Below are 26,775 nucleotides of genomic sequence, written 5' to 3'. Positions count from 1 at the left end.
TCGGGCATATGTATATACGCCTATTATATCCATCTATACCTCAAAGGGTCTGGATATTCACGACTCTGGCTCGCTCACTTCGCCTCTGGACTCTGCTCGTCTTTGTTGGGTTCCTGTGGTACGTGGTGTTTTTTTTTTTTTTTTTTTTTTTTTTTTTGCAGTATTTATACGCTATTTCCAGAGTCTAAAATTTGAAAGCCGAGGCTTTGAAGGTAAGCGCCATTTCATCGTGCATTGAAATCCAAGAGTCTGGATTTTCTTTTCGTTTCTTTTTTTTTTTTTTTTTTCACTGTGAATTGTTGAATTTTTGCATAGGTATTTTCGATTCGATTCTTAAACCATAACGTTTTATAACGGATCACTGCATACCTTTAGAATTACATTTTTAATATACGAGTAACATAAGTACAAAAGACTCGCGTGAATTTTATATAGCAGGTGTATACCGTGTTTTTAGGAGGTAGAGGTATATTATATCTATATACTGTACAGGTTATGCATGTATCCAAGTAAAGCTTCAAGTATGGGAAGCAACTTTGGCTTTCAACATTTCACCAACAAGCATCTGCTAAACTTTTTTTCTTCAATTTTACTGCCATTCGAGTGACTCTCGCTGATTGTCGTCGTCCTCCTCGTGAAAAGCGCCACGAAACGCGTGGGACATTGAATTCGCGGCACCTATTACAGAACACTCACGTACACACTCGTATAGTTTTACGATCTGCTTTTCTCTTTTCCTTCACTCCGTATGTATTATAAGCTTCAGCCATATACCTGTATCAATAACTACACACGGGGAAAAGAAAGCGCTATATCGTAGGATTATTGTACTCGCAATTTAAATTTCTCCAATGCCGCAAAGAGTTGTGCAGAGAAAACTTGACCGTATCTTGAATTTCTCGTCCGCTGAAATTTAGATTTAGCATAACCGTTGCGAAACGGCATCGTTCGAGTATAATCCCGATTACGATTTCTAATGGCCCGTAAACAAACTCCGGTAGATCGTGAAATTGCACACCTGTCCGCGCTTTTATACACACGTGTATATTATTATACACGCGCTTCATGTATATTAAACTCACACTGCACCTACGGACATAAAAATACAAGTAAAAACACGTACAGGTGTAACTGTAAATTCCGAATATAAATTAGACGAGTCCGTATCGCGGGATTATTGCTCGAAAGAGGATTATCAACGCGGTGCTTGTCAATGCGTTTATTTCAATGTCATCCTCAAACGTACGCAGGCATGCATATTCACACAGAGTTTATACATATACACCCACACCTGACAAAAAAAAAGTCACTTTGACGCGAATCGTATACATACATATATATACACACACTGTATATAATCCCGATGCACGTGCACGCCAATCAAATATTGAGCTCTTTCTTTTTCGTGTATCCTCCTTCTATTATATATATATATGTGTGTGTGTGTACGATGGAGCGCGTATTTACTCGCACAGAAAAAAAAGAAAAAAAAAAAAAAAAAAATTCGCCAACGAAACGTGCTGACGTCAACTTGTCATCCAGACGCGAAAATGTAAAACTAAAACTCAGCCAAGTGAAATGCAAATGCAAACACTTTGTTGTTTGTTGAAAAAAATTTGTTGATTATTTATACTTATTTTTCTTTTCAAACGAAAAAAAAGTGCTACTTTTATTGCACGCTTTTATAAATTCATGCGCAAATACGCGAAATGAAATCGGAAAAATTCGGGGTAAAAAATTCTTGTCCAATTTTTTCCCCGAGCTACGTGGGTTGGAAACAACTTCCCGATGTACCAAGTGAGAGAATTATTTATAAATTTCCACCTCACGCTACCAGTTACAGGTACGTCAAACCATGAAGCGACGCGTCCAACAAAGTAACACACACAGAGGACGAAAAAAAGAAAAATCCCGAATCCTTTTATAGGCGCTCAAACTAATGTACACGGCACATGCCACGCGCTCCCGATACACGTATATAATTTTTTTTTTTTTTATCAGCCGCACGCCAACGCCGTATGACCTAAAATCGGGAAAATTCCGAAAACCAGCTTTCAGCGCTCCAAATGGACCATCCACACGTATATAATACACCGCAGGCCAAAGATATATCTATAACTGTGCGGAGAGTACATATACGTGCCGTGCGCGTATGATGTGTATACAGTTTTGCTCGCCCTGCGGTAGATCGCGGCGTATAGTATATTACCTATAAGCCGGCCGGCACGTGCATATACCCAATAGTCAAAGTATACGTGAGCTGTACTTACACGGCGCGGTAAAAGTATCGCAAGTAAGGCACTAGAAGAGTAGGATAGGAGTTTAAAGGGGGACGGCGGCGGCTTTGGGGCCCTCGTATATAGTATACACAGGGGGTACGGTCGGGCGTGCGGTGTCTGGCTCTCTATCTCGATGACACTGCATATGCACGTGGGCGAAGGCGGCACATGGTGCATGCACGCGGGCCCGTTCATTATGCCCCGCGGGTTTTTAAAAATCCACCGAGAACCGAGCGCGACCCACTTTGCCCCCGAGAGAGGAGAGCGTACCAACGTGTATAAGTGTGTGTCCGCCGAATGTGGAGCATGCAACCGACCCCCGCCCGTGTATCGCATAATACGTATACCTACGTTGTACGATATATATGTGTAATGTATCCGATGCCTGTATATACATACAAGGTATAGACATGCAGGAGAGAACCGTGACTCGCGGTGAAGCTCCGAGGCGTGGGCGTGCATCGGTGAATCTCGATCGTCTTTGGTGCCTCGCCTCCTCCGATCGTATATATTATAAGTACCCATACACATATATGAGGATTCGCACTTTCGTAAGTTATATACATTGGGTGGTATACTTTCGTCCATAATCAGCCCCGCGGCTTCCGCGCACACCCATCTGCACGTTCTCTTTCACAGAGCAATTTATTTATTACCATTCCTACACGCACCTGGTCATAATAATGTTTAAAAAAAAAAAAAAAAAAAAAAAAAAAGATCTATCAATTGTTGATGCATCACCATCTCGATTTAATCATTGGATAATTAACGCGCCCATGTACCCGCACACGCATTACTATGGGTGCAACGCTTCCTCTCTCCTTATATATATTATGTGTCTCGTATACGTATTTATACAAGCGGCTTCTTATCCGATCTTGTCCAACATAGTGTGCACGGAGGGGCTCGCCCGGCCGGATTTTCTCGGCAAAATTATCGTCGCCGTCATCATTAAACGTCATTAGAGGGGACAAAAAAGAAGACGATACGTACGTGGGCGAAGAGGCGAGTACTCGCACGAGGAATCCAAACGGCGTTATTTTATCGCGCCATGGCGTAACAAACGAGCGGATGCATCGCGAGCTTAATTCACTGTCGTACGTGACAGTGTCCCCCATCCCCCACGCCGAGCACGCGTGTATATAATATGTACGCGTGTTTTTATGTGTTGTTACCTTGGTGCGGGAGTCGGTGACGAGCTCGGTCGTGTGGAGGTCGTCGCTGTCGAGAGATGCGCTGCACGGGTCCCGGTAGCGTCCCGGGCAGGCGCACAGGGGCTGGGTGAAGTTCAGCCTTACGTACACGGCGTTGCATACCTGCTGGACCGCGCACTCGGGCAACAGGTAGATGTGCTGGTTGTGCGGGTAGTAGTGGTACTTTGTCGGCTTGGCCAGGGCTGCGCTCGCACCCTCCGGCAGTCTAACCCCCGTCTGCGAAGTAACAAAATTATGTTTTTCATCCATCGATACACACACTTTTCTACATACAATTGCACAAACCATATATATATATACATGTATGTATTAATGATAATGTATAATATATTCGTCACGTGCATAGGTAAGATAAAGCTCAGCGGAACTAAACGTTTTCTCTTGGAAACGACGCTAGTGTGTGTGTGTGTGCATGTGTATAAGGTATAATACACCTTTCACCGCAAAAATAATGTGTGCTCTTTTATTTCTTCCTTTCTTTCCTCCTCGCGAAAGGAGTTCAGTGGATTACTTACTTATCTGTGCACGCGCTGAATATACAAAACGCATCGTTTTGCGCGACACAATTTCATTATTCGCCTCCTCCTCTCCTCGCGCTCCACGTCCAAAAGACAAATCGAGCTTTTATACGAGCGACGCAAAGGCTTTCTCGGCTCGACGTGTCTTGTGCTCCTCGCCCGATAGCTCCTTTTGTTAAATACCTGTTCGCATTATTATTGTGATTTCAAGTTGCGAACTCGTCGCGGAGGATAACGTATATGCATAACGATTTTTTTCTAGCGACGATCGTACGCTTCTCGTCGTGCATATATTATCGAAGTGTATTATATACGTATACCTACGACAAATAGCGCCTCGTGTATATATTACCTTATACCCTCGCAAAGATAGGGAGAATGACAAAGGGATAGCCGTTTTTGCCCGCAGAGTGGTGAAAACGTATAAACGGAGGAAGCACGCGCTCGCGTGCAATGAATCGAGGAATCACTCTCTCAGCGTTATACATACAGCGCGAGGAAATATATAAGGTAAAGGGCCCATCTATGAGACAGTTTTTTACCACTTTTTTTGCTATTAAATTAATGTACACTCTCTATGAGCGGAAATATATCAAGTTTTGGTATCAATGAAAGCATTAGATCATTACGAATAATATTATAATTTTTAAATTCAAATAAAACGTTAAAAAATAATTTTATAAACAAATATAAACAGGATGGAAATGCACCTATTAATGAGACACATTGAATCTGTAGGGCCCTGTGTATGAGACACACGTCCGTTACTATGAGACACCCATGTTATTTAAATGCGTCTTGAGTGTCTCTTAATAGGGACAACACATGTTTGAGGTTATGTTTTCACATTGTACCTATGTATGAGACAGGGTCTTACAATAAAATTCTTTATTATTTAATAACGTTTGAAGTTCTTTAAAATATTTGTTTATTCAAAAGATTATATTATAATGATATTAAAAAAAATTTCTTTTCATGTTTAAGTATTACGTATATAAATTAAACTGGGTGTCTCATGCATAGGTACCGATTTTAAAATTGTCTCATAGATGGGCCCTTTACCTTAGAGGGCATTAGAGTATTTATGTAAGTAGGGTCTAACAAAGAGAGGCATTGTTATATAGCGCGGGCAAAGTGTTCCACCAGATTGCGAGAAAAAAAAGAAAAAAAAAAAAAAAAAAAAACCGAGCGGCCTTCGCTCGTGTATACGTGTAAGCACATCGAGTTGTATCACCCCCCTTTTAATAATTGGCACACTCGCACACGCGTTTGAAGTGCGTAAACGCGGTGGAAAAGTATATGTGTATATACATGCATACTCGTGCGAACTCGGTAAACGCCACTTCTCGCGTGCCTCCTATATGTACCATACGTGTATGTACGTCCCTATGTAGTGCGCGCCTACCTGTACCTACATGATATACATATCTGCTTGATAATCTAGGCCGAGAAGATATTATGCTAATGAGACGCCGAGATTTCAGTTATACCCGCCGTTGTTTGACATGGTGTATACATATATGCAGAGATGTATGTGCGCGCGTGACGGTTATATGTACTTTCTTCTTCCATCCCACACCGGCGACGTTTTCTGTTCAGTCACGGCACGGAGGAAAAAAAGAAAAAAAAAAAAAAAAAAAACTTCCACCGCTTACATTTATACTTACATATAGGTGTACGGGGTATAATATAATATACTCGCGGGCTCGATAACTACCGCGCGAATGAGCGCTCGCTTTATTGAAGCGTATTTATTGCGGTCGCGCGTACGGGTTAACCCGCTCCCGTTGGCGCCTACTTTTTCACCACACCTGCGCCGGCACGTGAAATTGAACCTTCGGCGCGGTGATCGATCGAAGTAGCGCGAGAGAAAAACCGCGTGGGACAATCCATACATCAGGAGATAGTATATAAAGAGAGAGAGAGAGAGTGAGAATAATGGTTCAGTTGAAATCGGCGTGAAAACCACTACATCGGGATATTAAAGAGTGTACAGTTAATAATTCCTACTTACGGCTTTTCTCCTTACCTCCCCCCTGTATATACAACATTCGTCCCTGTGCGCGTGTATTACCATAGGCAGTAATTACTGTTACAAAGTATCAGCAAAGACACGTTCTGTTCTCTCCTTGAGGTAGTGCGGTATACAATTTTAAGTGTGTAGCGAAACCGCCCGTTTCCGCGTAAAAACGTGCGCGCTTTTATACCGTATGTAAGGTATATATAACACGCGTGCACGGATGGATAGCAATGTATACTTACATATAAATATATATATGTACACCTACGTGTAAATACCGGGCTCGGGTGTAATTGTTATTGTACTGTACACAGGAGTAGGTACTTGATTCCGGTGCTCGTTGCGACAACTGGGCATTGTTTAATAACAGATCGCCGTGAAGTCGAAACTAGTTTACGCGAGTCTAATTCTGTATAAAAGAAACAAAAAAACCAGTTGGGCGTACGGTAACGCAACAGCCCGTGCTGGGAATAATACATATATACCGTGACAAAGTTCTTTTTTTTATTTTGTACACGTACTATACGTTGTAAGTAGTACCGAATGAAATAATTACCACACCGACGCCTATATAACGAAACACGGGCCTTTGCGCGGAACGTGGGCTTTTGTGCTCTCCAAACGAATCTCAAAACGAGCTTTCAAACAACGCGCGTTCACCCAGGCTGCACACATAGCCCCGTGTATCCACTTTAATCAACGCGCAACCGAGCGCGCAACAGCGTAAAAGCTTCGCTACATTAAGCATACGAGTGAGAGCTCAAAAGAATATACATGCATTATGTTACACACACATATGTATATATATAGGTGATGCAAATGCGTGCACGTGTACCTGCACCTACGCGGGTATATATATATGTATAAATGCCCACGTGTATAGATGTACCTGTGTATAAAGTGCAGCGGGCGAGCGAGTGCCGTTAGAACGAGATTCTCCTCTAAAAGCCCTCGACATCAAAACGAAATTTTAATCATCGGCTCGCCGAGTAGGTATATATATATTTATATATGTGTGTGTGTGTGTGTGTGTGTGTGTGTATACAGGAGAGGGAGAGCGCGACGAATTCTTTCCTTCCCTGGCCGTGTCTCGCGTCATCCAGTCGTGTCCGCGAAAAGAATTTTCCCGCAAAGAGGAAGCAGAGGTCGAGGATGGCTCTTTGCGCTCGCGCGATACATTACTGTACCCCCACCCCTCTCCACCCACCCTTTCGTGGCTTCAAAGTGAAAAGGAAAAAGAAAATATAAGCTCGCTCGCTCGTGTGTGTGTGTGTGTGCATTTGTACGTAAAGAGTCATTCCCTCGGATAGCCGGCATTCTCCTCTTCTCCCGTTGCGCTGCATCACCTATACGAATAATGTACGCGGGGTAATACGAGAGTCGGGACACGGAAGGACTACCCCGGAGGAGGAGGAGGAGGAGGAGGAGGGAAAAGGAAAGCGGCTGCACCACGTACGCCCGAGCAAACGGGAATGCCCGGAAATTCTTGAAAATGGTAATGCGCGCACGCGATAGAGTTGAGTTGAGTTGAATTTATTTCATCGACAATGGACTCAAGGTCCTACAACGCCGAGGCATAGTGTATATATAATAAAAAGAAACAAAATGACTGAGCTAATACAATGGAATCAGCCTAACAAAATTCGCATTAATAAATCATAATAAAAAAAAAAAGGTATAACAAAAATAAAGAAATAAACTATAAGGAAAGAAAATATAAATATATACACATACATACGCACATAACCATGCATATGCATGCATACACATATATATTCAAAAAGAAAATATATACATATATATATATATATGAGAGAAGGAAACAAAAACAAAAAAAAAAAAATCAAATATAAAAACATAACAATTTAGTAAATAGTAATGTGCTATGAGCAGAACACTTGCAAACTAAAGGCGACCAAACGTCTTATCAACAAAGTAACTGTAAAGGAGCACCCTGAAACAGGGCCGATCATAGCGTCGGCGTAGATCATGCGGAAGAGTATTCCATAGTCGCGGACCAGCTACGCGGAACGAATTTTGGTAGTAAGAGGTGCTAGCATATGGGATCACCAAATCAAATTGGGAGCGACGAAGGGAGCCACAATCTCCAAGAGGCTTAAACTGGAGTTGATTAGCAATGTACTCAGGTAGACCATTCCGCAAGATCGAGACCAAGAGGCACAACGAGAGGTACACTCGTCGCTCAGTAAAAGGCAATATACGAAGTGCTCTGTATACGGGGGTGATGTGTTCGGAACGACCAACATCGGTGACAAATCTTAAAGCAGCATTTCTGCAACGAGACAACTTAGTGACCAAAACACCTGATAGGTCCAATGCAATGCCGGAACAGAAATCAAAATAGGGGAACACGAGGGCATTCACTATATTCAGGCGAATTGAACGGGGCAAGGCGTCGCGGCATCTCCGAAGACGAGCGAGGGCAGCATAACTCTTTCGAGAGGTTTCCGCTGCAAAAGGGCCCCAAGAAAGGGTAGAGTCAAGAGTGACACCAAGCAGCTTAACTGTATCGCTGATCTGGAGCAGTTGGCCATCAAGGGTAGGGGCATGGTCAGCCTCACTGAGAATGGTGGCCAAATTTCTTCTAGAGGCAAACCATGCGGCAAAAGATTTGCGCCAGTTAGGATAAAGACAATTGTCATGACCCCAACCCAAAACATGATCCAGATCATCGTTCACGACCGCAACAATACGACGGATCTGGCTAACTGGGCCGGAGAATTTTAGTACAAAGTCGTCAGCGTAGAGGTGGCACGAGCAAGATGTAAGAGCTGAGGGCAAATCATTGATATATAAAGAAAATAATAGCGGTCCACATAGAGTACCCTGAGGAACACCCGAACAACGATCAAGCCAACCAGAGGTCAAACCGCCCCGCATCTTAACCGCCTGTGAACGCCCAGAAAGAAAAGACTTGATCCAGCCGCAAGCAGAATCGGAAAAACCAAGAGAAAGGAGCTTTATTACTAGCACATCAATGTTAAGCTCATCGAAAGCGCGCCGAAAGTCCACGGACACTAGTAACGTGACGTGACCTACATCCATGGACGCCCTAATTTCATCAACAAGATTGATCAGTGCAGTATGAATACTGTGGTGCTTACGGAAACCCGACTGCTGGGGGCACAGCAGTCTGTTAGACTCCACGAAAGCTGACATCTGCCTGAGTGCCACCGCCTCGAGAAGCTTCGATGGCGCGCACGTCACGCTAATGGGCCGAAAATGATTCAACTCAGAGGGTTGTTTCACCTTAGGTAGAGGGGTCACAAGTGCTTTCTTCCAAACAGTCGGGAATATACCCGACTGAAGGGAACAATCAAATATGTTTAAAAGGATGGGCGTAATGAAAGGCATGGCGAGCTTCAACATCTGTAACGTGATCCCATCTACTCCACAGGCATTGGTCTTTGATCCACTAAAAGCCTCAAGCAAACTCAACTCATTAATATGGCCGAAAAAAAATCCATCCCCAAATGGCACATCACATGATCGGCCAGCAAAGGAACCGGTAACCAACGGAGCACCCACAAAATGTCGATTAAGGGCGTCACCATCGAATGCGATAGCAGGTGATGCACTCGCACTCGACGACGCTCCAATATCACGAAGACATTTCCACATGTCCGCAGGACGCCTACAGGACAAAAGCTTATCTTTATTATAAGCGTAAAGCGCATTTCTGGAAAGCACCTGCACCCTGTTACGCAGACGGCGAAAAGCTACTCCATGTGTATCACGCCTGGTTCTCTTATACAACCTCCACTCCCTATTACGCTCTCGAATGAGAGAATGAATCTCATCCGTCATCCATGGGCAAGGGCGGCGTCGAGGAATAAAAGCACGGAAAGGAGCATGGATGTTAAAAAGGTTTGTAAGAGCAGTCGTAAAAAATTCGACTTTCTCGTCAACATGACACATACGAGAAATAGAATGCCAGTCAACCGATATAAGATCATGCTTAAAATCATCCAGAACAAGGCCCCTGAATGAACGGGATAAAATGGGCTGTGAATCAAAGGCCGGAAGAGGACAATGGATCTCCAATAGTACAACATCATGCCTCGAGACACCAGGAGCCACCAGATAGAGAGAGAGAGAGAGAAACCCTCGCTCGCTCGCCCGTGAAAAAGCGGCGATGGCGCGTTTAGCGTGTGTGTCCAGTCGCGCGCGTCGAGGAAGTAAATCGCCGGCCGTATACGTCTCGCGAAAATTTTACGCCCGAGAGGCCGCCCGCGCCGGTACATGTATTACGCGCACCGCTATAACGTTTACACGGGGCGATCGGCGCGAGAGGGAAACCGGATCTCTCCACGCGGACCCGACCCGGAAGGACCGCCCCGCCTCGCGCTTATTATGTGCGTGCGTGCGAGATGATGATGATGATGGTACAATAATATTGATGGTGGTGGGTGCTGGTGTCCGAGCAGTGTATATATATATATATATATATACGTATACAGAGCCACCACGGCTCATCTCACCCGCTAGGAGTCGAGTATCCTCCTCCGTGGGGGTATTACTCTCGGCTGCGCGTGTGTTTGATTATCCTCCCCAATGTTTGGCTCTAGCTCGCTTTACTCCGCTTTCAAGCCATGTGCGAGGGTTTTGCGGGACTCGAGATACATACCAAGTCTTTCGCACCTCTATACCATCGAGGAGTGTATACGAAGCAGACATGGGAGTCGGGCTAATTAAACGAGATGTATACTCGTTGCAATATTCAGCTATCCGTCATTCGGTTAGGTAGCACCAGTTATGCCCACCTCTCGTAATAATATAAATATATATACGTATATGTATACGGGCGCGAGAGTTGATGCACGGAGAGCTTGGGCGCGTGCCAACTTTATGTATACATGTATACGCATCGCGGGTACACGCCGGATAATTAAAGGAAAGACTGGAAGCACGCATTCCTTACTCTGTTACGAATTACTTGTACATCTCGGAGTAATAATAATAACAGTCACAATCTATTTATGCAACACGTTGTCGGATGTGTGTATATTACTTGTATGGAGAAGTGGTATGTATAGCCTTGGGTTTTGACTCGCGCGGGGGGAGCGATAAGCGAAAGTTACGAGCTTGGCAAAAAGTTACATTACACGTGGGTAGGTGAATTGCCATTATCATCATTCTTGTATTCTATTGTACACGTATACATATACTATCATATATATGTATGGTACATTGTGTGTATTATATAAAAGCCATTGGGCGGCACGAGGGGGGGGAGATGACACCGCGAGTCGCACGTTGTTTTATTGCTATGGTCTTCTCACGACCTTGCTCGCTTGTTGCCGGGCATATATACATACGCTATACAGTCGGCGACACACGCAACCGACTTACTCATTAAAGAAAAAAAAAAAGAAAAAAAATAAACGAGCAAAAGAGAGTGCAAAACTCCCTTCGTGATCTCGAGTCGATCACTACACCGTCACGAGATCTTCTCCTTCCCCCCTCACCTTTTTTTTTTTTTTTCTTCTCTTGTTTCTTGTCGTCGACGTTGTCGTTGCTTCGAGAGAACAACGAGCGCGGAAAGGAACTCGGCTTCCCCGACGACCAATCAAGTTATTGCTGTCTAATGCAATCATTATTACACGGGTATATTTTTACAATCGTCCAATTATTGTTTGTTTGTTCTATTTAATTGGTCAAGTATACGTTACGTATGTATACAGTATACGCGCGGCAAAAAGCTCCGACGGAAAAGGAAGATTTTTCCGTTTCCTCCGTGCTTTTCCGTGAAATTTTTAATACCAGGTAATTGCGCCGTTTCTCGAGTACTCGGGACTTATATATATATATACTCGCTCTTTTTTATTTCTACAATTTATTACAAGCTTCGTATTTATGCGTGTTACGTCGTAATGTGCCTTCATGTATTATTACACATACGAGGCGTATAATTCCTATATTTACCACCCGAGAAAATGCTATACAGTTACGTGATCTATACCTCGCTATCGAAGCTGGTTATTTTTTCCATTCGATCGATTACTGCTCTTTTATGGTTCTCAATCATCATTTACTGCTTTTTGTTCCATGTGTCCGTTCAACATGACTTTTGTCCTTGTCGCGCTATAATTTCCCAGATGCAATTACTGCCCTTTGATCTAATATCACTATTTTCACAGGTGTGGGGGCGTACGAAATGCATAAGCAAAGCATATACCCAATTTGACCTTACGGGCACGTAATTCGCAATCCAATAAGGGATGAAAATTGTAGCATTCCACGCAGAGTTAAAATGTTCCTTGTAGTGAAAATACACTACACGGCAGCAGCTGTGAGTTACTGGGTATAATTCGACTCGGGCGCAAGTATTCGTATAAATTTGTATAACAGAGAGCTTTTTGCCGATTTTCTGCTGAATACCAACTTTGCTTATCTTAGGTATGAAATTTGAAGCTCATACATCAAAAGAACTTGCTTTTCTCGCTGCATCGCCTTTTCGAGCCGGGAATTTATATGAGACAGTTCTGCGAATGGAAAAATGAATATCTACGGCTGGAGACGCAATTAATTCAACCCTCGCCTTTCTGGTATTTTGTCGAAGCGACACGTCTGTTCGTTTCATCGAATAAACCTTGTACGTCTCTCGGGGAAATCTATAGCCAATCAATCGAGTTTGAGCTTCGTCAAAGGAACCTTGTTATTTCGGACGAGGGAAGCGCGCGATGGGCAGTACATGCAGAAAATGAAAAAAAAAAAAAAAACAAATCCACCCGCACATCTATCCTTTGAGTGGAGCGTATACACATGTACATATATACCTACCAGGGATGAACGGAGTGTGGGAGTCGGTGATAAGATTGGCGGAAGTGTATGGGAGGGAGATTGAAAAAGGGTCGAAATGAAAGGTTGGCGCACTTCCTGGAAAGTGAAGCTTCGTGCCCGGTATTAGCAGCAGGCAAAAGCGGCCCATCGATCATCTCGAGCAAACTGCAAAACCATATAGGTGTATAGAAAAGCCACCAAAGCCCTCGGCACGGCCGTTAAGGCCTCTCTTTTTTTTTTTTTTTTTTACTTTTATTTCCCTTGTACTTTCCTCATCGTTTTCGATCTGCAGCTCCTTCCTGCTCCTGCCCACCCGATCTCCCCGAGCGGAAACCGCAAGCCAAAGGGGATGGGGCACACGCGAGAACGGCGCCTCGAGAGAAAGAAAGGGAATATAATATACGCTGTTATTGGTCATTAGTTGCTACTGTTGCTACAGCAGCTTACACAGACCGAGGGAGGGGAACAACCAACGTGTCGACTCCCCGCTATACCGTATACGTAGCCACATACTGCACAGATGTTGAATTATCGTAGTTGCCTCTCGGCGCGAGACACGCTACCTGTGTATGTACGGTATTGTATACTGGAGTCGGTAAATGTATATACATATATGGCGTGGGTACTTATACGGAGAGCCAACGCGAGGAGAAAGAGAGGATGGGAAAAATAAGCATCAGCCGGCCCTTGGCGCTGATAGCACCCGATTAATGGAGCCGTGTTGACTTTAATTGGGCTTGTTTACTTTACTGCCTCTTGCCTCCAGCAGCTCCGTTTACTTTTCTCTCTCTACCTACCTACATACACCTATACACATACACACTCACTTACCTGTGACTTAGGCTTATTGCGAATACTTGCTGTAACAGCAAGAGTGAGGTAGGTACCATCAGCTAACAGTCCTCGCTCGCGGAAATTGGCTCTCCATTGGAATTGCAATTTGAATCATTTTGCCATCTCTTTGAATTATTCATTTGCGCTCGCCTCCCTGCACCAACTGTGCTCTCTCTCCTCTTGTCGCCAATTGCAGTTTGTCGAGAGAGAGAGAGGCTCTCGAGAGCTTGTACCATTTCCTCACCCACCCCCCCTTTTTTTTCTTATTCATTTATTTATTTATTTCGCGATAAGCGACTTTGGCGTCCCCATAAATGTCACCCATTAGGAAAATATAATCTTTTGAGTGCCGATACGCAAGTTATATAAATGCAGGGTAGCAGTTCCTCGTGCGCGTATACGTGGGTATTATACGGGTGACGCTACGTCTTCCGTAAATGTATTCTGAGCAATTTTTTTACACGCTTTTATGAGTAACCGGCCCTTTCTGTTGGGGTTATTTATTTCACTCTACTTCCAAGTCGACTGAAACATTTTTTTTTTCTCGTAGCTAACACGTTGAACTAATTTTACTTTTTTTTATTCCCCCATTGCAAATTGAAGATCAAAGAATTTCAACGATGGTCGGGTTGGGTCCGACCGTCTTACCATACTCGACTGTTTCTACTTATCTTTGTGAACGCCAAAGTTCAGAAAAATATACGTTCATTTTTCGAGTTTTATTACAAAAGTTGAGATAAAACAAAAGTTTATTTCAGGCATTTATTGCTTTTGTGACCAAAACAAACAATTACAACCCCTATGATTAAATTTTTTTTTAACTGTCCCTGTTTCGTAATTTTTTTTTTTTTTTGTTTCTTTCTCTTTATAAATATGTTTTTCGATTAAAATACTCAAAGCTCGTGTTTTTTTTTCTTTGAAATTGCTATTTACCTACGCGCTTCAACAATTTTTCCCTTAATCATCCAGTTGGAGAAGCGAGGGAAATATTTTTTACGATGAAAAATTACTTTTACCTCTTTGATGCAGTAGTAAAACCACATTTCATTTTCACCGTTTGGTTTGAACTGAAAAAGAGTAATTTTCTCTACACCAAAGTAAGAGGTATTAACACACAAAGACGCTCGATGTTCGCCCACGCAACAAGGTGCACCGATAGCTGTTATTAACAGCACACCAGACCACCGCAACTGGTTGCGTAGGTTGGTAGCTGATGCACTCGCTGATCGCATTCCTAATCCAATTACCTCTTCGGAGTGCCAAAGGTTTTTAGTTTAATTGGAAAATCGACAGACAAGAAGACTCGATGCGGATTCAACGGATACGCATACATGTATAAGGTGCACCAGCGGGATTTGATTTACATACATATGCATTTCGTGCTTTTAGTTCATTAGCGTGCGCCAACGTCATCACCTTGTTCGACGTGCACAAAATGTAGGTATACGGAGCGCCAGCTAATTTGCCTCCGTCTCTCTTTGACGTCTTATTTTATAATGCACGTATGAGTGTGCACGCGCATCGATTATAAAACACACATTTGTTCGAGTGATAGTAACCCAGTGTGGCGCCTATGGGAAAGTCGCGTCCGCGCCGTAAAAGGGGCCTTGGAAATGTCATTATCCGCGGCGCATACTCGTACGGACAATTGCACGTACACACAACGCGGCTCTCGAGGGAACGCGCGCGCGTTTGTTTTCTTCTTCTTCCTCTTTTTTTTTTTTTTTTTTTTTTTTCTTTTTTCCCCGCGACGAGAAATTGTATTCCCAAGTGTGGAGGCACGCCGGCGCGAGTACACACATATACGATACATATATATACTCTGCTCCCTCGGGGAAAACTTTCACTGCCTGATGTGTAGGTATATGCCACTGCTGCTGCTTCTGCTACTGCCGCAAACTAATTGAGTAATGCACGTCACCGTCATTTCCTCGACATTTTTTCTTTCCACAATCGTCAGCGGCTTAATGTTCTCTTTTACTGGATCACGAGAATCTCTGGATTTTTTTCTCGACGCTTCAGCAGTATAGTTTATTTCTGAATTTAATTTTTTTCTTTTTTTCCCTCCCGTTTGATGAATTATATCTTGTAAGTGGAGGAGTTTAAGGCCAAAGCAGAAATGAAAGGATCAACTTCCAGGAAAGAATTTGTTCCTTGCTAGGAAAAATACTTAAGCTTTGCGAATTAAGTAATCGCAAGTTTTCGCGTCGTTGTTTTTCTCAAATTTCGTGATTGTTATAGCTCACAGGTTTTTGTCGCTTTTTGATGATAAAAAAAAAAAAAAAAAATGATACAAATTAGATTTATTGAGACAATTTATTAAAATTTGGTGGTGTGGTATGCGTACCAACAATCTTAAACGGAATCTTATACTAAATTATCATTTAACCACTCGCCGAAATTTTAAATTTATTTGCTTTTATTTTATCACTTGAAATAAAGTAACTAAAAGTTGAAACATTTTCTTTTTTTCTTTTTTACAATTCCAATTTGTCGCCACGATTCAAGGACCATCGAGTAAACCTTCACCCCAATCATTATTTCATATACCTCGGAGAAGAGGGGCTGGAAAACCCCTCCCAATAACAACAACGGTACTATACACGTAGCTCTCGGCAGCTTTGTCGGCAACGTGATGGGCAAATCATTTGGGCACGAGCCGGCGTTTCAAGCTCGGGTCTCGAATTTCCCGGTCCGCGAGCGTATAATGGGGACGGTGGTGAGCGGGCGAGCGCGTTCATCATTAGCCGGCTCGCGTGTATCATTATCCATCCGCCAGAGATTTATTGTTCACCACCACTGCAGGACGCCTACGCTCCCGGTCCGGGGGAAGGAAGGACGAAAGTCGCAATCATCGAATTGGAAACGCTAAATTAATCGACCTCCTGGCCTGCCAAAGATATTGTTGTTATACGACCCACGTACTGATGAGAAACTCAATCACCTCCCAAGGTCGTAAATACATGGTGTGTGTGTGTGTCCGTACATTGGACTCGACGCGCGCTTTTGCCGCGAAAAATTATTAATCGATACCTCGGCTCTTCTCGATTGTTATAGGTACATACACCTGGAGGAGGTACAGCGTACACGTACAACACACGCACGCGAGAGAAGCTGTAATCGGGGAGAGGAATGATCGATTCCCTTCTTCCTCTTTGGCTGCGTGTGTGTGTGTATTATACCTTTTTCCTTTCGATCGCTTTCCTCTCCCGCGACGAAAGAAAACAAAGCAAAACCCCGTCACTCTTAATACGCGCTCTCACATATATAGCTATACCTTGCGGCTCTTGTGCGCAAAAGTGCTGCCCTTTTTCGCGAAACTACAACCTCGTGCCGCTCGTCGATGCGTCTGTTATATAATTATATACTTGTGTACCTCCTTGAAAAACTGAAAACAACGCGCTCGCAGTGATTTACCTCAAATTTGCAACAAAACGGGGGGGGGGGGAAACATAGTTTCTCGATAAATTATATCCCTCCCCTCCGAGTCCATATACTTGTGTATACGCGGGTAAGATAAAATTGGCATTTTACGGCGCTTCGGCTGAATAATCGGACAACAAAAGGGAGCGAGCAAGGCTTTTGTACTCGACCGCTCGTTCACGGGAGAAACGACCCCGCGGCCGGCATGTCCAATTATTTGCTTTGGGTCCCACTTGGGATTTATAGTTATACTTTTTCCGGGAATCCCTCGACGCTTAGGAAAAACTCCTAATACCTCCGGCTTTCTTCTCCTTCGCTCGAAAGGAGCGCTTAATGCCAGTAAATATGACGCAACGCGCACACACGGGTAATACAACATTTTTACTCGTTGTCCACTTCGCTTGTCCACTCGTTCTCTTGCTTCCTGCACCATCATCCGTTCGAGAACAACTTGGCCTCTGAGCTCGCAACTGCATATTTATATATAGGTAGTATGTATGCACGGCGTTGGAATTAACGAGCACCCAAGCGCCGGCGATTCATTAGCATTCATCGAGAGAGAGAGAGAGAACCGGATGGTATACAAGGAATCGGCGGAGGGCTAATTCAACGCCTACGCGTTTAAACACATGCAGGATAGCGCGAGCCCTCGCACGCAACTTTGCCCGCCGTTCCGACTAATTAGGATAATCATTATGGTAATGACGACGACGGTGTACGGCTCATCGGTTCCAGTAGCGCTTGTATGTATATACATATATGTGTGATAGTGGCTGTAAAAGGCGGAGAGAGACCCCAAGCAAAGCTGAAAGTACGAGTTTGACTCTAGTGGCCTCGATGCGGATTCCTGGCATAAATCTCGGCGGCAGCTGTACGGTACAGGGTGAACCACGGCCGTCCCGTGTCGACGGACACATCTCGCGCGTGACACGGGCAAGACAAACACGGCTCGCGAGCTGTTGAGTATATATATATTTATATACCTAATAATAATATCTGTAGGCCATCATTCGTATGGGGATGCAAAATCGACACGTGTATGTGTACATATACACGAGTAGTGAATAATCAGTTCTCGTAGTTGTGGGTATAAAAGGTGTAGGTGCCGGACGAGCGGAAACGTAAATTCTGGTCCTCCCGTGTGTACCGGTCTGATGCAGCACGACCCGGTCTGTCCGCCGCCGGTTAGCGGTTTATTATCAATTTTGCATTCGGCGAGTGCCCCCGTGTGTCGGTGCACAGTACCCGGCCAAAATAGCGCTGCATACGCTTATAAGGCGCCTACTTACGTGTGCAACACGCTATACCTACCTACCGAGTTTATAATATATATAGGTGTGCGACTGGTAGCAGGACTGCCGCTGGCACGCCAACTGCGAAAATTTTTCGACGGATCGTCGGCCGAGTCGTCCACGACAGTTTACAGTTACAGGGGTATGTACTTGCTTGCCTACTGCCCGGCTGCTTGCGCCTTATACCTAAGTATACGAGCGAGCCACCGCACTTGATCTTAACAAGGACTTCTTTTGGTTGTTTTTTCTTTCTTTCTTTCCTCGCGCGCCAGCCCCTCGCTTCTTCGCTCCTTCTTCGTTTTGCATTAACAGTTACGTCCTCGACGGCTGCTCCTCTGACTTTTTTTTTTTTTTTTTTTTTTTTTTTTCCCCTCCCCTCTCGTCTTGTAGTTTTGTTTGCTAAACAACCGTGTAAGCGCTCTTTGTGTGCCGAGGCTGTGAAAACGTAAAACGATGGTTGAAACCTCCTGGAAGTCGCTTAGGTGCTCGAGTCTAATCAAATTGTTGGCTATTTGAACCTTTTTTTTTTTTTATTGATTAATATCAAGTATCCATATATTTCAATATGGATTTTCAATTAATTACCTCGACGACGCGAGCGATTTTATCAAATGAAACACTAATTAAAGATCAAACGTTTCGTGATTTTCACGTTTCAATGCATTGCAAAAAATTGCAAAAAAAAAGGTACAAATTGGCTTTATTTTCAAAAGCCTCTGTATCATTTTTGCAGAGTGCTTTTTTGCCACTTTCAGTCCACGTCGGAAATATACAAAGCTTCATACTTTGAAAATACCTATTCAACTCGATCGATCACCGGGGAATTGAAATTTTATAAATAATGTGAAAAAGTTTGAAAAATGACCCCCAAAGTCTCGAGAAAAACTTCTACCCTACTTTGTGCCCGTCGCAATACTTATCTCCCTCCTTATTTTTGTCGCCTGATTTTCTCGAGGATTTTTCAGCAGTAACTTTTTTTTAAGGGCTTATTCGAGGTCAGAGATGTTTGTATACGTAAACAAATAAATGGGCCAGTGTTGTCCAGTCGAAAAGCCTCGTGATCGACAATACGAAATTGATAGCTTTCATTTGAATGTCAAATTAATTTGAACGGCCGATATGGAACGAAAACAGTATAAGCATCAAAGTTTTTAATCGATCAAACGATTTCCATTTCGTGGCGATGCAAATCATTCAACCGTTGCAAAACGTTGATTTATTCAATTCCATCGAATGATTTTAATTTATTCGGTTAATACGCCGTGTGTTTATTGCACCGTTTATTTGTCGATTAAATTTCAACTCCATAAATACCTGTTATACCCATATATTTGTATACCAACTCGTTGGTTTTTGATTTACAGAGTGTACAACCGTTAGGTCGTATCAAGGAGCAACCAATCGTGTCAGCCTCGATTACAAGTAAAGCGTGTCGTATACTAGAAAACCGCGTCCTGTCCCTCTTTCCTCGTAAATTCCGTGCTTTGATACAAAAATCGGATGATATCTGAAACAGCACGAAACCCGGTGGCTGATCGAATCGTCTGCTCGTGTGGTGGTACGCTGTCGCGATTGAAATTGACAAGGAAAAACAAAAACAATGGTAACCATCAGCGCATGACAATTTTAAGCTCATTTTTTATCGACTTGCGTCTCTGGAAGAGTATGAAAAATTTCATCAATCGACGAAGCAAAAGGGGCAAACGATGCATTCGCATCGACGCGCCGTTGCAACGTGCAAAAACTATATAAAACTTAATCTCCCAATCGCAATTTAGAAGCTGCTGCTTTCGCAGTCGATTCGGTTCAATTGAGAATTTTTCCTCTTTCAGAGGTAGCATCGATGCTAAATGAATGCTAAACGATCGTGATAAATGAAGAAGAAGATAGAAAAAAAAAAAAAAAAAAAAAAAGATGCGATCGCAGAAAGTAGAGCGTTCTTTTGGAAGCTAATCCTTCCGGGGATAATGGATAGGTGTATATACGGCAGCAGGTGTTGTTACCGTGCAAAGCGGATATGACGGGAAAAGTATGAAAGAGAAGAAGATCATGCCGGTCCATTGTTTTGTCGAGCAGATTCGAGAAAATAACTATTTTTACTATTTTTCATCAAAGTGCCACGGTGACTCCGACCAACTCTGCACTGTCTTTCTGTGGGTATACACCTCGTACCCGGCATCATCGGTCCGATACAAATGTCCGATTGCCTGCCGTATCGGAAATGTGTTTATACCCCCGAAAGGAAGTCTTCTCGAGGAGTTGGGAGCAAAAGTTTATAAAAACGACTGATTTGAAAAGTTGTTGAAACCAAATGAAAGTTTCTTCATTAGAGGAACGCGAATAGGTAGGTGCTCGTCGAGAAAATCATCACAGACGTCATATAATAAAAAGCCACTCTAAAAGTGATCATCCCAAGTTTCGGGCAAAAACAACCTACCTCCGTGTTGCTATATATATTGTACCATAGCGGAGTCGAGTCTAAGAAATGACGAAAATATAATCTAGTTTGGACGCGTTTGCGCGTATACACACGTGAATCTTTGTTAAGGTAAAACTCCGCCCCTCCCCTGAATAAAGTTGCCTTCGAGCACAAAGTGCACCCGAGGAGCAGAAAAAAAAAAAAAAAAAAATCAATTCCCGAGACTGACGTGGCACAATTTTCACGCCCCGGAGGCTCCGCCACTCGTGCACAATCGGCCGAGAGGCAATTAACGAGCAGCTCCGCCAACGGGGATCAAAAATAAATTATCCCCCACTGAGCGGGGCTGCATGTCAAAAACTCATCTCTCTCTCTCTCTCTGAAAATGAAGCAGAGAGTGGCCCGTGCAATTATCATCGTTATCCACCGGTGACATAATTTCCACCGTCAGACTCTATTATGGAGACACAAAGCGAGGGGGGGAGGGTATTTTTTAAGCTCCAGCGAGCGTTTCGCAGTTTCAAATTAAAGAAGACGGCCACGGGCTGTTTAGACTGTTTATCTAATGTATGTATGCGCCACTGGAAGTGAGCTCACGGGTCCGTGTTCCGCCCGAGGCGCTCCTCGGCTGCCTCGTTAGCCGTGCCAAACTTTGCCGAGCTCCGTTGTGTGCGTACCCCTTCCATAGGATCCGGGGATGAGCTACGAAAGTTTTTATCCACGAGACGCCTGCGCGTATAATAATTTATCCCCCTCCGGTGCACGTGTACAGCCAGTGGCTCGCGTATTATTAATACTCGATAATCAATTGAATCGGGGACGAGGAGGGTGGGTGGAAATTTCATAATGCACCGCGTAAACAAGCCGGGGCACGTTGCGTGTGTACACGCAGTGCAAGGTGTGTATATATATATATATACTCTTTAAAGTTAGATCAATCGAATTAGTCAATATTGACTATGATTATAAGTGAAAAGTCGTTTACTTATTGTGATATAAGTAAACGACATTTTACTGATTCGCAGTAAAATTTGACTGCTTCAACTTCAGAGAGTAGATTCAACCTCAGCCCCACAAGCCGAATCTATTAAAAAACGCAACGAAGCAGAGGTTGTGTATCTCTGCTAAATTGTCCGTGGCGAGGCATCGACCATATATTATACGTAGTGAGTGGAGTTGTAGGTATGTACCTATACTGTTGTTGCCGGCCCATTAGAGAGACGGACGGGACGGATGGCTGATCCGAGCGCGTCACGGTCCACCGAACACGGCTACGTGGGGGTATAAAATACCAAAGGACGATGCTCGCCTCCTTTTTTCTCTTTTTCCATATGTACCCATCTTACTTGCACCACATACTCGCCCAGTATAACACTGCACCGAGATTCGATGCTCCACGAAGCGTGCACCCGAAAGATTGAAGGGAATACTCTCAAGAGCGCGCTCAGCAGGGCGTTTCGCTTTATAATAAATAATGTCCCCTTCGGTGCTCCTTCGCACGTACGAATCAAACGTGCGAACGCGTGGCGAGTTTGTATAGTTAACGTAAATGTTTTAACCTCATACAATGTATATTATGTACCCATTTATCAGTGCAGCGACTGCGGTTTGTTTTACTCGTTCGCTGCACGCTCATTAGCACCGAAATGTACACCTCCCGCTCGATAACATTGACACAAGTTATAGTCCATATGCACGCAGTAGGTACGTACAATGTACCTTACCTATACTTTCCGTGGTTTCGTATTGTGTTGATTCAGCGAAAAAGTGCGATTCGCGCGATAACGAGACTGACGTATGACCACATGCTTTGTAAATATAGGTATATTGCACTCGGCCGCGGCCGCCTCTATTGGGGGAGCAAACAAAAACAAATATCTTTGATTTTTCCACCCCCGAGCGAAAGTATACGTTTGCTTTGCGTGTATTGGTATATATAGAAAAAGATTTTTTTGGCTGTTTGTTTTTGTTCCGTCGCTCGTGCATATAATAATACACCCGTCGCTATTGTGCCGCGCGTAATTTGTACCGCGGATTTTTCAAGGGCGTAATAGTCGAATCACGATCGGTGCTCTGTTAATATCCCCAACAGCAGGAGCGACGGTGACGAGGCACCTTCTCGTCGTCGCATCATCGTCCCAGACTCGAGAGGAGGAGGAGACCATATCGTGTATATATATAAATGTATCCACTGCAGCAGCATCAACGGGCACCTCCTCGTCGTCTAGGTATACATTTCCTTATATATATATATAACTGTTAGCGGAGGCACGTGATGCTGCTGGAGGAATTTCGTTTGCGGCGTTGCGGTCCGGAGGTTGCTGGGGCGGCAGCTAATCCGAGAGATGAATTTTCCATCCTCTGTTTATGATAATATCACGTGCCCAAGTACGCAAACTATTGCTTAGCCGTTAATCGCGTTTGCGCCCGTGCTACCGCACACTTGGTTGCCACGGCACGTGATATTTAATCAAACATTTCATTTATTATTTTAATTAAACGCCGGGGATTATAATATATATATACACGAGGCCTTGGCATACCAGAGGTTCTGTTATTGGAGTTCGGCTCTTATGCTTTTAATTTCCTCTTTCCCGCGTTCCTTTCTTTCGTTGTGTCGGATGTATACAAGGCACTTTGCTCTCTACCCGTGCATGTCGGGATCTCTATAAAAAAAAAAAAAAAAAAAAAAAGTCCCCTTACTTTGCGATAAATATAACTGTTACAAGAATGGAATTTACACGAACTGCGGATAACACCACCGGGTTGTCCCTCTGGGTAATGCTCCGCGGGAGAATATTTTCATTCACAATATTCGTATATGGTCCATCTGACGATATTTCGTAGACTTGGACGTATGTATACCCAGGCAGGCATCGGCTCCAAGATAAATGAAAAAGTCAAGAGATCGAAATAAACGCGGACCCTCTTTTTCTTCCTGCTCGCGTTTTACGAACAATAACGTGAGTTTATGGTACGGATGAAACGGGTTTTCAAACACTTCGAGTAACAAACAAACGGGGGCGGTCCCCTTTGCCGGAGAAAAATAATCGTGTTGTACCCGTGTATCTGGTAACAACAACGAGAGTCGGTATGATTAATCATAGAAACGTCAGAGGTTTGATCTCGACAGCTTATGTACGGATCGAAAAAGTTGTAATTTGGCCCGGATGTACTAACGAGTTGGGGGCGGGATGTTGAACCTACATACTTTTGTACGGCAAACGTTGTAGTGTGTATAAGCTGGTCGTCGTGGATAATGTATATTATTGTAATAGTTTGTCCCGATAAAACGAGCGGTAATTACCTCGACCCTTGGCGGCCGTAAGCCGGATATATTTGGATGGTAATGATAGCGGAGCGAACCAAAATTGTTATGATCCCCGTGTACGAAACGATGAAATAATTGCACGCCCCAAAAATTTCACCAACCACCTACATATAGTTATAAATGAGAGCGTCTCCCTTTTCAACTTTTGCAAGTTTCGGATGATAATTTTTTTGGCCGATTAAGACAAACAATGCGACATACACTTCGACAACAAAATATACAATGTGTTCAAGACAGCGGAGGAGCAAGTTTGGATACCCCGAAAAACAGTACATGTGCACTTGACACGTACCTACATTGCCATGAAGAATAGTTGAGAGCCGCGCACGCGATGAGGAGCCTCGAGTAATAGCCGTTACGTTTTCGCGTCTGCATCAGCGGGATCGACTAGCGCGTGGCCCGTCACGTCGCCCATGGCGCACCAAGCGGCAGTAGATTGTCATCCGATGCATGTCTCGGCTCTGCAACAGCTTCCCGTTACCTACTTCGTATCTCTCTCTCTGCCGCTTCCTTCCTCGCCATCGGACATTCGAGAGAACTGAGAGAAGAGGTCAGATGCCAAAGAGCCGTCTTGTGCATTTAGCTCGTATACGGTATAGGTGCATGTACAATGTACGAGGTACGGCATAATATTGTACGGCGCCAACGATTAATCACCCTGGAAATTACCCGCGAGACACAATAGCCGGTGTGATTAATACGAATATACCGTGATGTACACCCTGACGTACAAAACGTAATACCTGTACCCATGTATACGTGCATCATAAATATGTAGGTGCAGTTAAGAGTTCAGTCGAGAGTGCGGCTTTGGAATCGGTAGATCGTTAAGTGAGCGGTGCGGAGGGGAATTAGAGTTGGAAAACTTTTAAATTCCAATTACGGCAGTGAGACGTCCCGGCTATTCCTGGGGAGGGAAAAGATATAGGTATTAGCCGTGTACCAGCGAAGAAACGGCGGCCTGATCCTGGGAGATGCACCGTTACCGCCAAGGGAATCCAAAAGGGTCCCCCGTATAATGTACACTCAGCAGTATACGTACAGCGGCACTTTCGGGGCAGTGCTTTGATCGAGCCTCCTTTTCCGTAAATGGGGTACGACTATTAGTCACTGTGAGCCACTAACCCTGGATTTTGTGAGTATGGAGCAGGGTCGTCACGTTTCTGGCTCTCCTCCATTCTGCACAGAAATCTCATTCTCGTTACCCGTACCTATAAGTATGCACGTATATATAGACTCTCGCCACTGGAAAAATCGGCCGAGGTGGTGTCGATTGTTGGCACACTTATCATCCGCGTGCACGTGGGCCCACCAGGTATATAATACTTACCCTCGAGATCCTTTTTTCCTCTCAATCGTTTCGGCTTCCACGGCAAATTGGCGTCTGGTTAAATTGTTGTGTGCGCCTGGGCGAAACGTGAAAACGAATGCTCGCGGGTCGTGCCGTGGAGGAGCTGTTGCATTAACGAGCTCGAAAATTCGTCTCGAGCTTTGCTAGATATAGGTATAATGACAAACGAACCACTTGTCGGCTGATGAAGAGGAGGAGGAATTTACATTCGCGCGCTTAGCTGAAAGGGGAACTTGGCCCAGGTAATAATGGTAATGACGACTACCCGAGCCGGTCCCTTCTAATCTAGTCCTTTCTCTCTCTCTCTCTCTCTCTTTCGTCCCGAAAATCACGAGTCGTAGATCGTAGGTGAAGCCCCGGCACTGCAATTTGACCTTCTTCGTCCTATTCCCTGCAACTGTAAACTGTGCATGTCCGTACCTCGTATACATCACGTGACGAATCGTACAACCACTACTACATAATATTATACCCCCCGAGTCTCGAGTCCATCATACAAGTACCGGAGTTGCGCAGCCGTGTAATTGCAATATATATATATATATATATATTCCCATATATGATTGTTGCCCCTGTTTCGCGCCTAATGACGTGAATTGCACATTACTTTCAACACCGTGTAAGTATTATGATCCTCGATACTCTCTCCGTTTCTTTCATCTCTCCGTATATATGTGACCTCTCTGATGCTTATCTCCTCCTATACGCGTGTGTACATATGTACACCGCTACCTACTGCGCGCTGCGTTATGCGTGAGTTCTCGGATGGAGGTGCTTCATCATAAATGAGAGATGGAGTTAGAGAATTGCCAGCGCATCTCTGATGATGAGTAATGAGCGACGGAGCCGTGGAGATTTTTTGCTCCCCCGGAATATATGTATATATGCATAACATACCCCTCGAGAAGAAAACTCGAGAATTTGGTGTATAGTATACTCCACCTTTTCGCAGGATTAAGGTGTATACACGCAAACGCGAAACTCGAAGGGAAAATCAATGAAAAGTTATAATTACTACCCCCCCCCCCCCCACACACACACACACACACACACTGTTGGCTCCAAAGTTGGGTGCCAAACTAATCTATTTGTCGTTAAAGCGAGAACAGACGACGACAATTGACGGGCGGCCCGCTCGCTCTCCGCTAATGATGATCCCCCTTTGGTGTACAAACTTGGCGGATTAAAAGACGCTGCTGCTTTGGAGTGACGATATATATGGACGGAGCAAGCGTAGCTGGATCTCGTTTAATTTTCGCGGCCGCAGCAGTGCATATACATCCACCGCGG

The 26,775-nt window shown here is 44.1% G+C and overlaps 2 protein-coding genes across 3 annotated transcripts in view; one reads left to right on the top strand and one right to left on the bottom strand.

Annotated features, from left to right (window-relative positions):
• LOC106645963 (elongation factor-like GTPase 1) overlaps positions 1-26,775 on the top strand; it is a 93,404-nt gene that overhangs the window by 11,976 nt on the left and 54,653 nt on the right. The gene's annotated exons all lie outside the window — the stretch shown is intronic.
• Positions 1-26,775, bottom strand: part of dsx-c73A (doublesex cognate 73A) — a 41,883-nt gene that overhangs the window by 7,822 nt on the left and 7,286 nt on the right. The window contains exon 2 of the mRNA XM_089598507.1: positions 3,455-3,709. Coding sequence (XP_089454633.1) covers positions 3,455-3,709 — 255 coding nt within the window. The remainder of the gene's footprint in view (positions 1-3,454; positions 3,710-26,775) is intronic.

Source organism: Copidosoma floridanum, unplaced genomic scaffold (assembly GCF_036245765.1).
Source record: "Copidosoma floridanum isolate Cflo_tuat_1 unplaced genomic scaffold, Cflo_Japanese_pri ptg000001l, whole genome shotgun sequence".
NCBI lineage: Eukaryota > Metazoa > Arthropoda > Insecta > Hymenoptera > Encyrtidae > Copidosoma > Copidosoma floridanum.
This window is presented reverse-complemented; position numbering and strand designations above follow the sequence as displayed.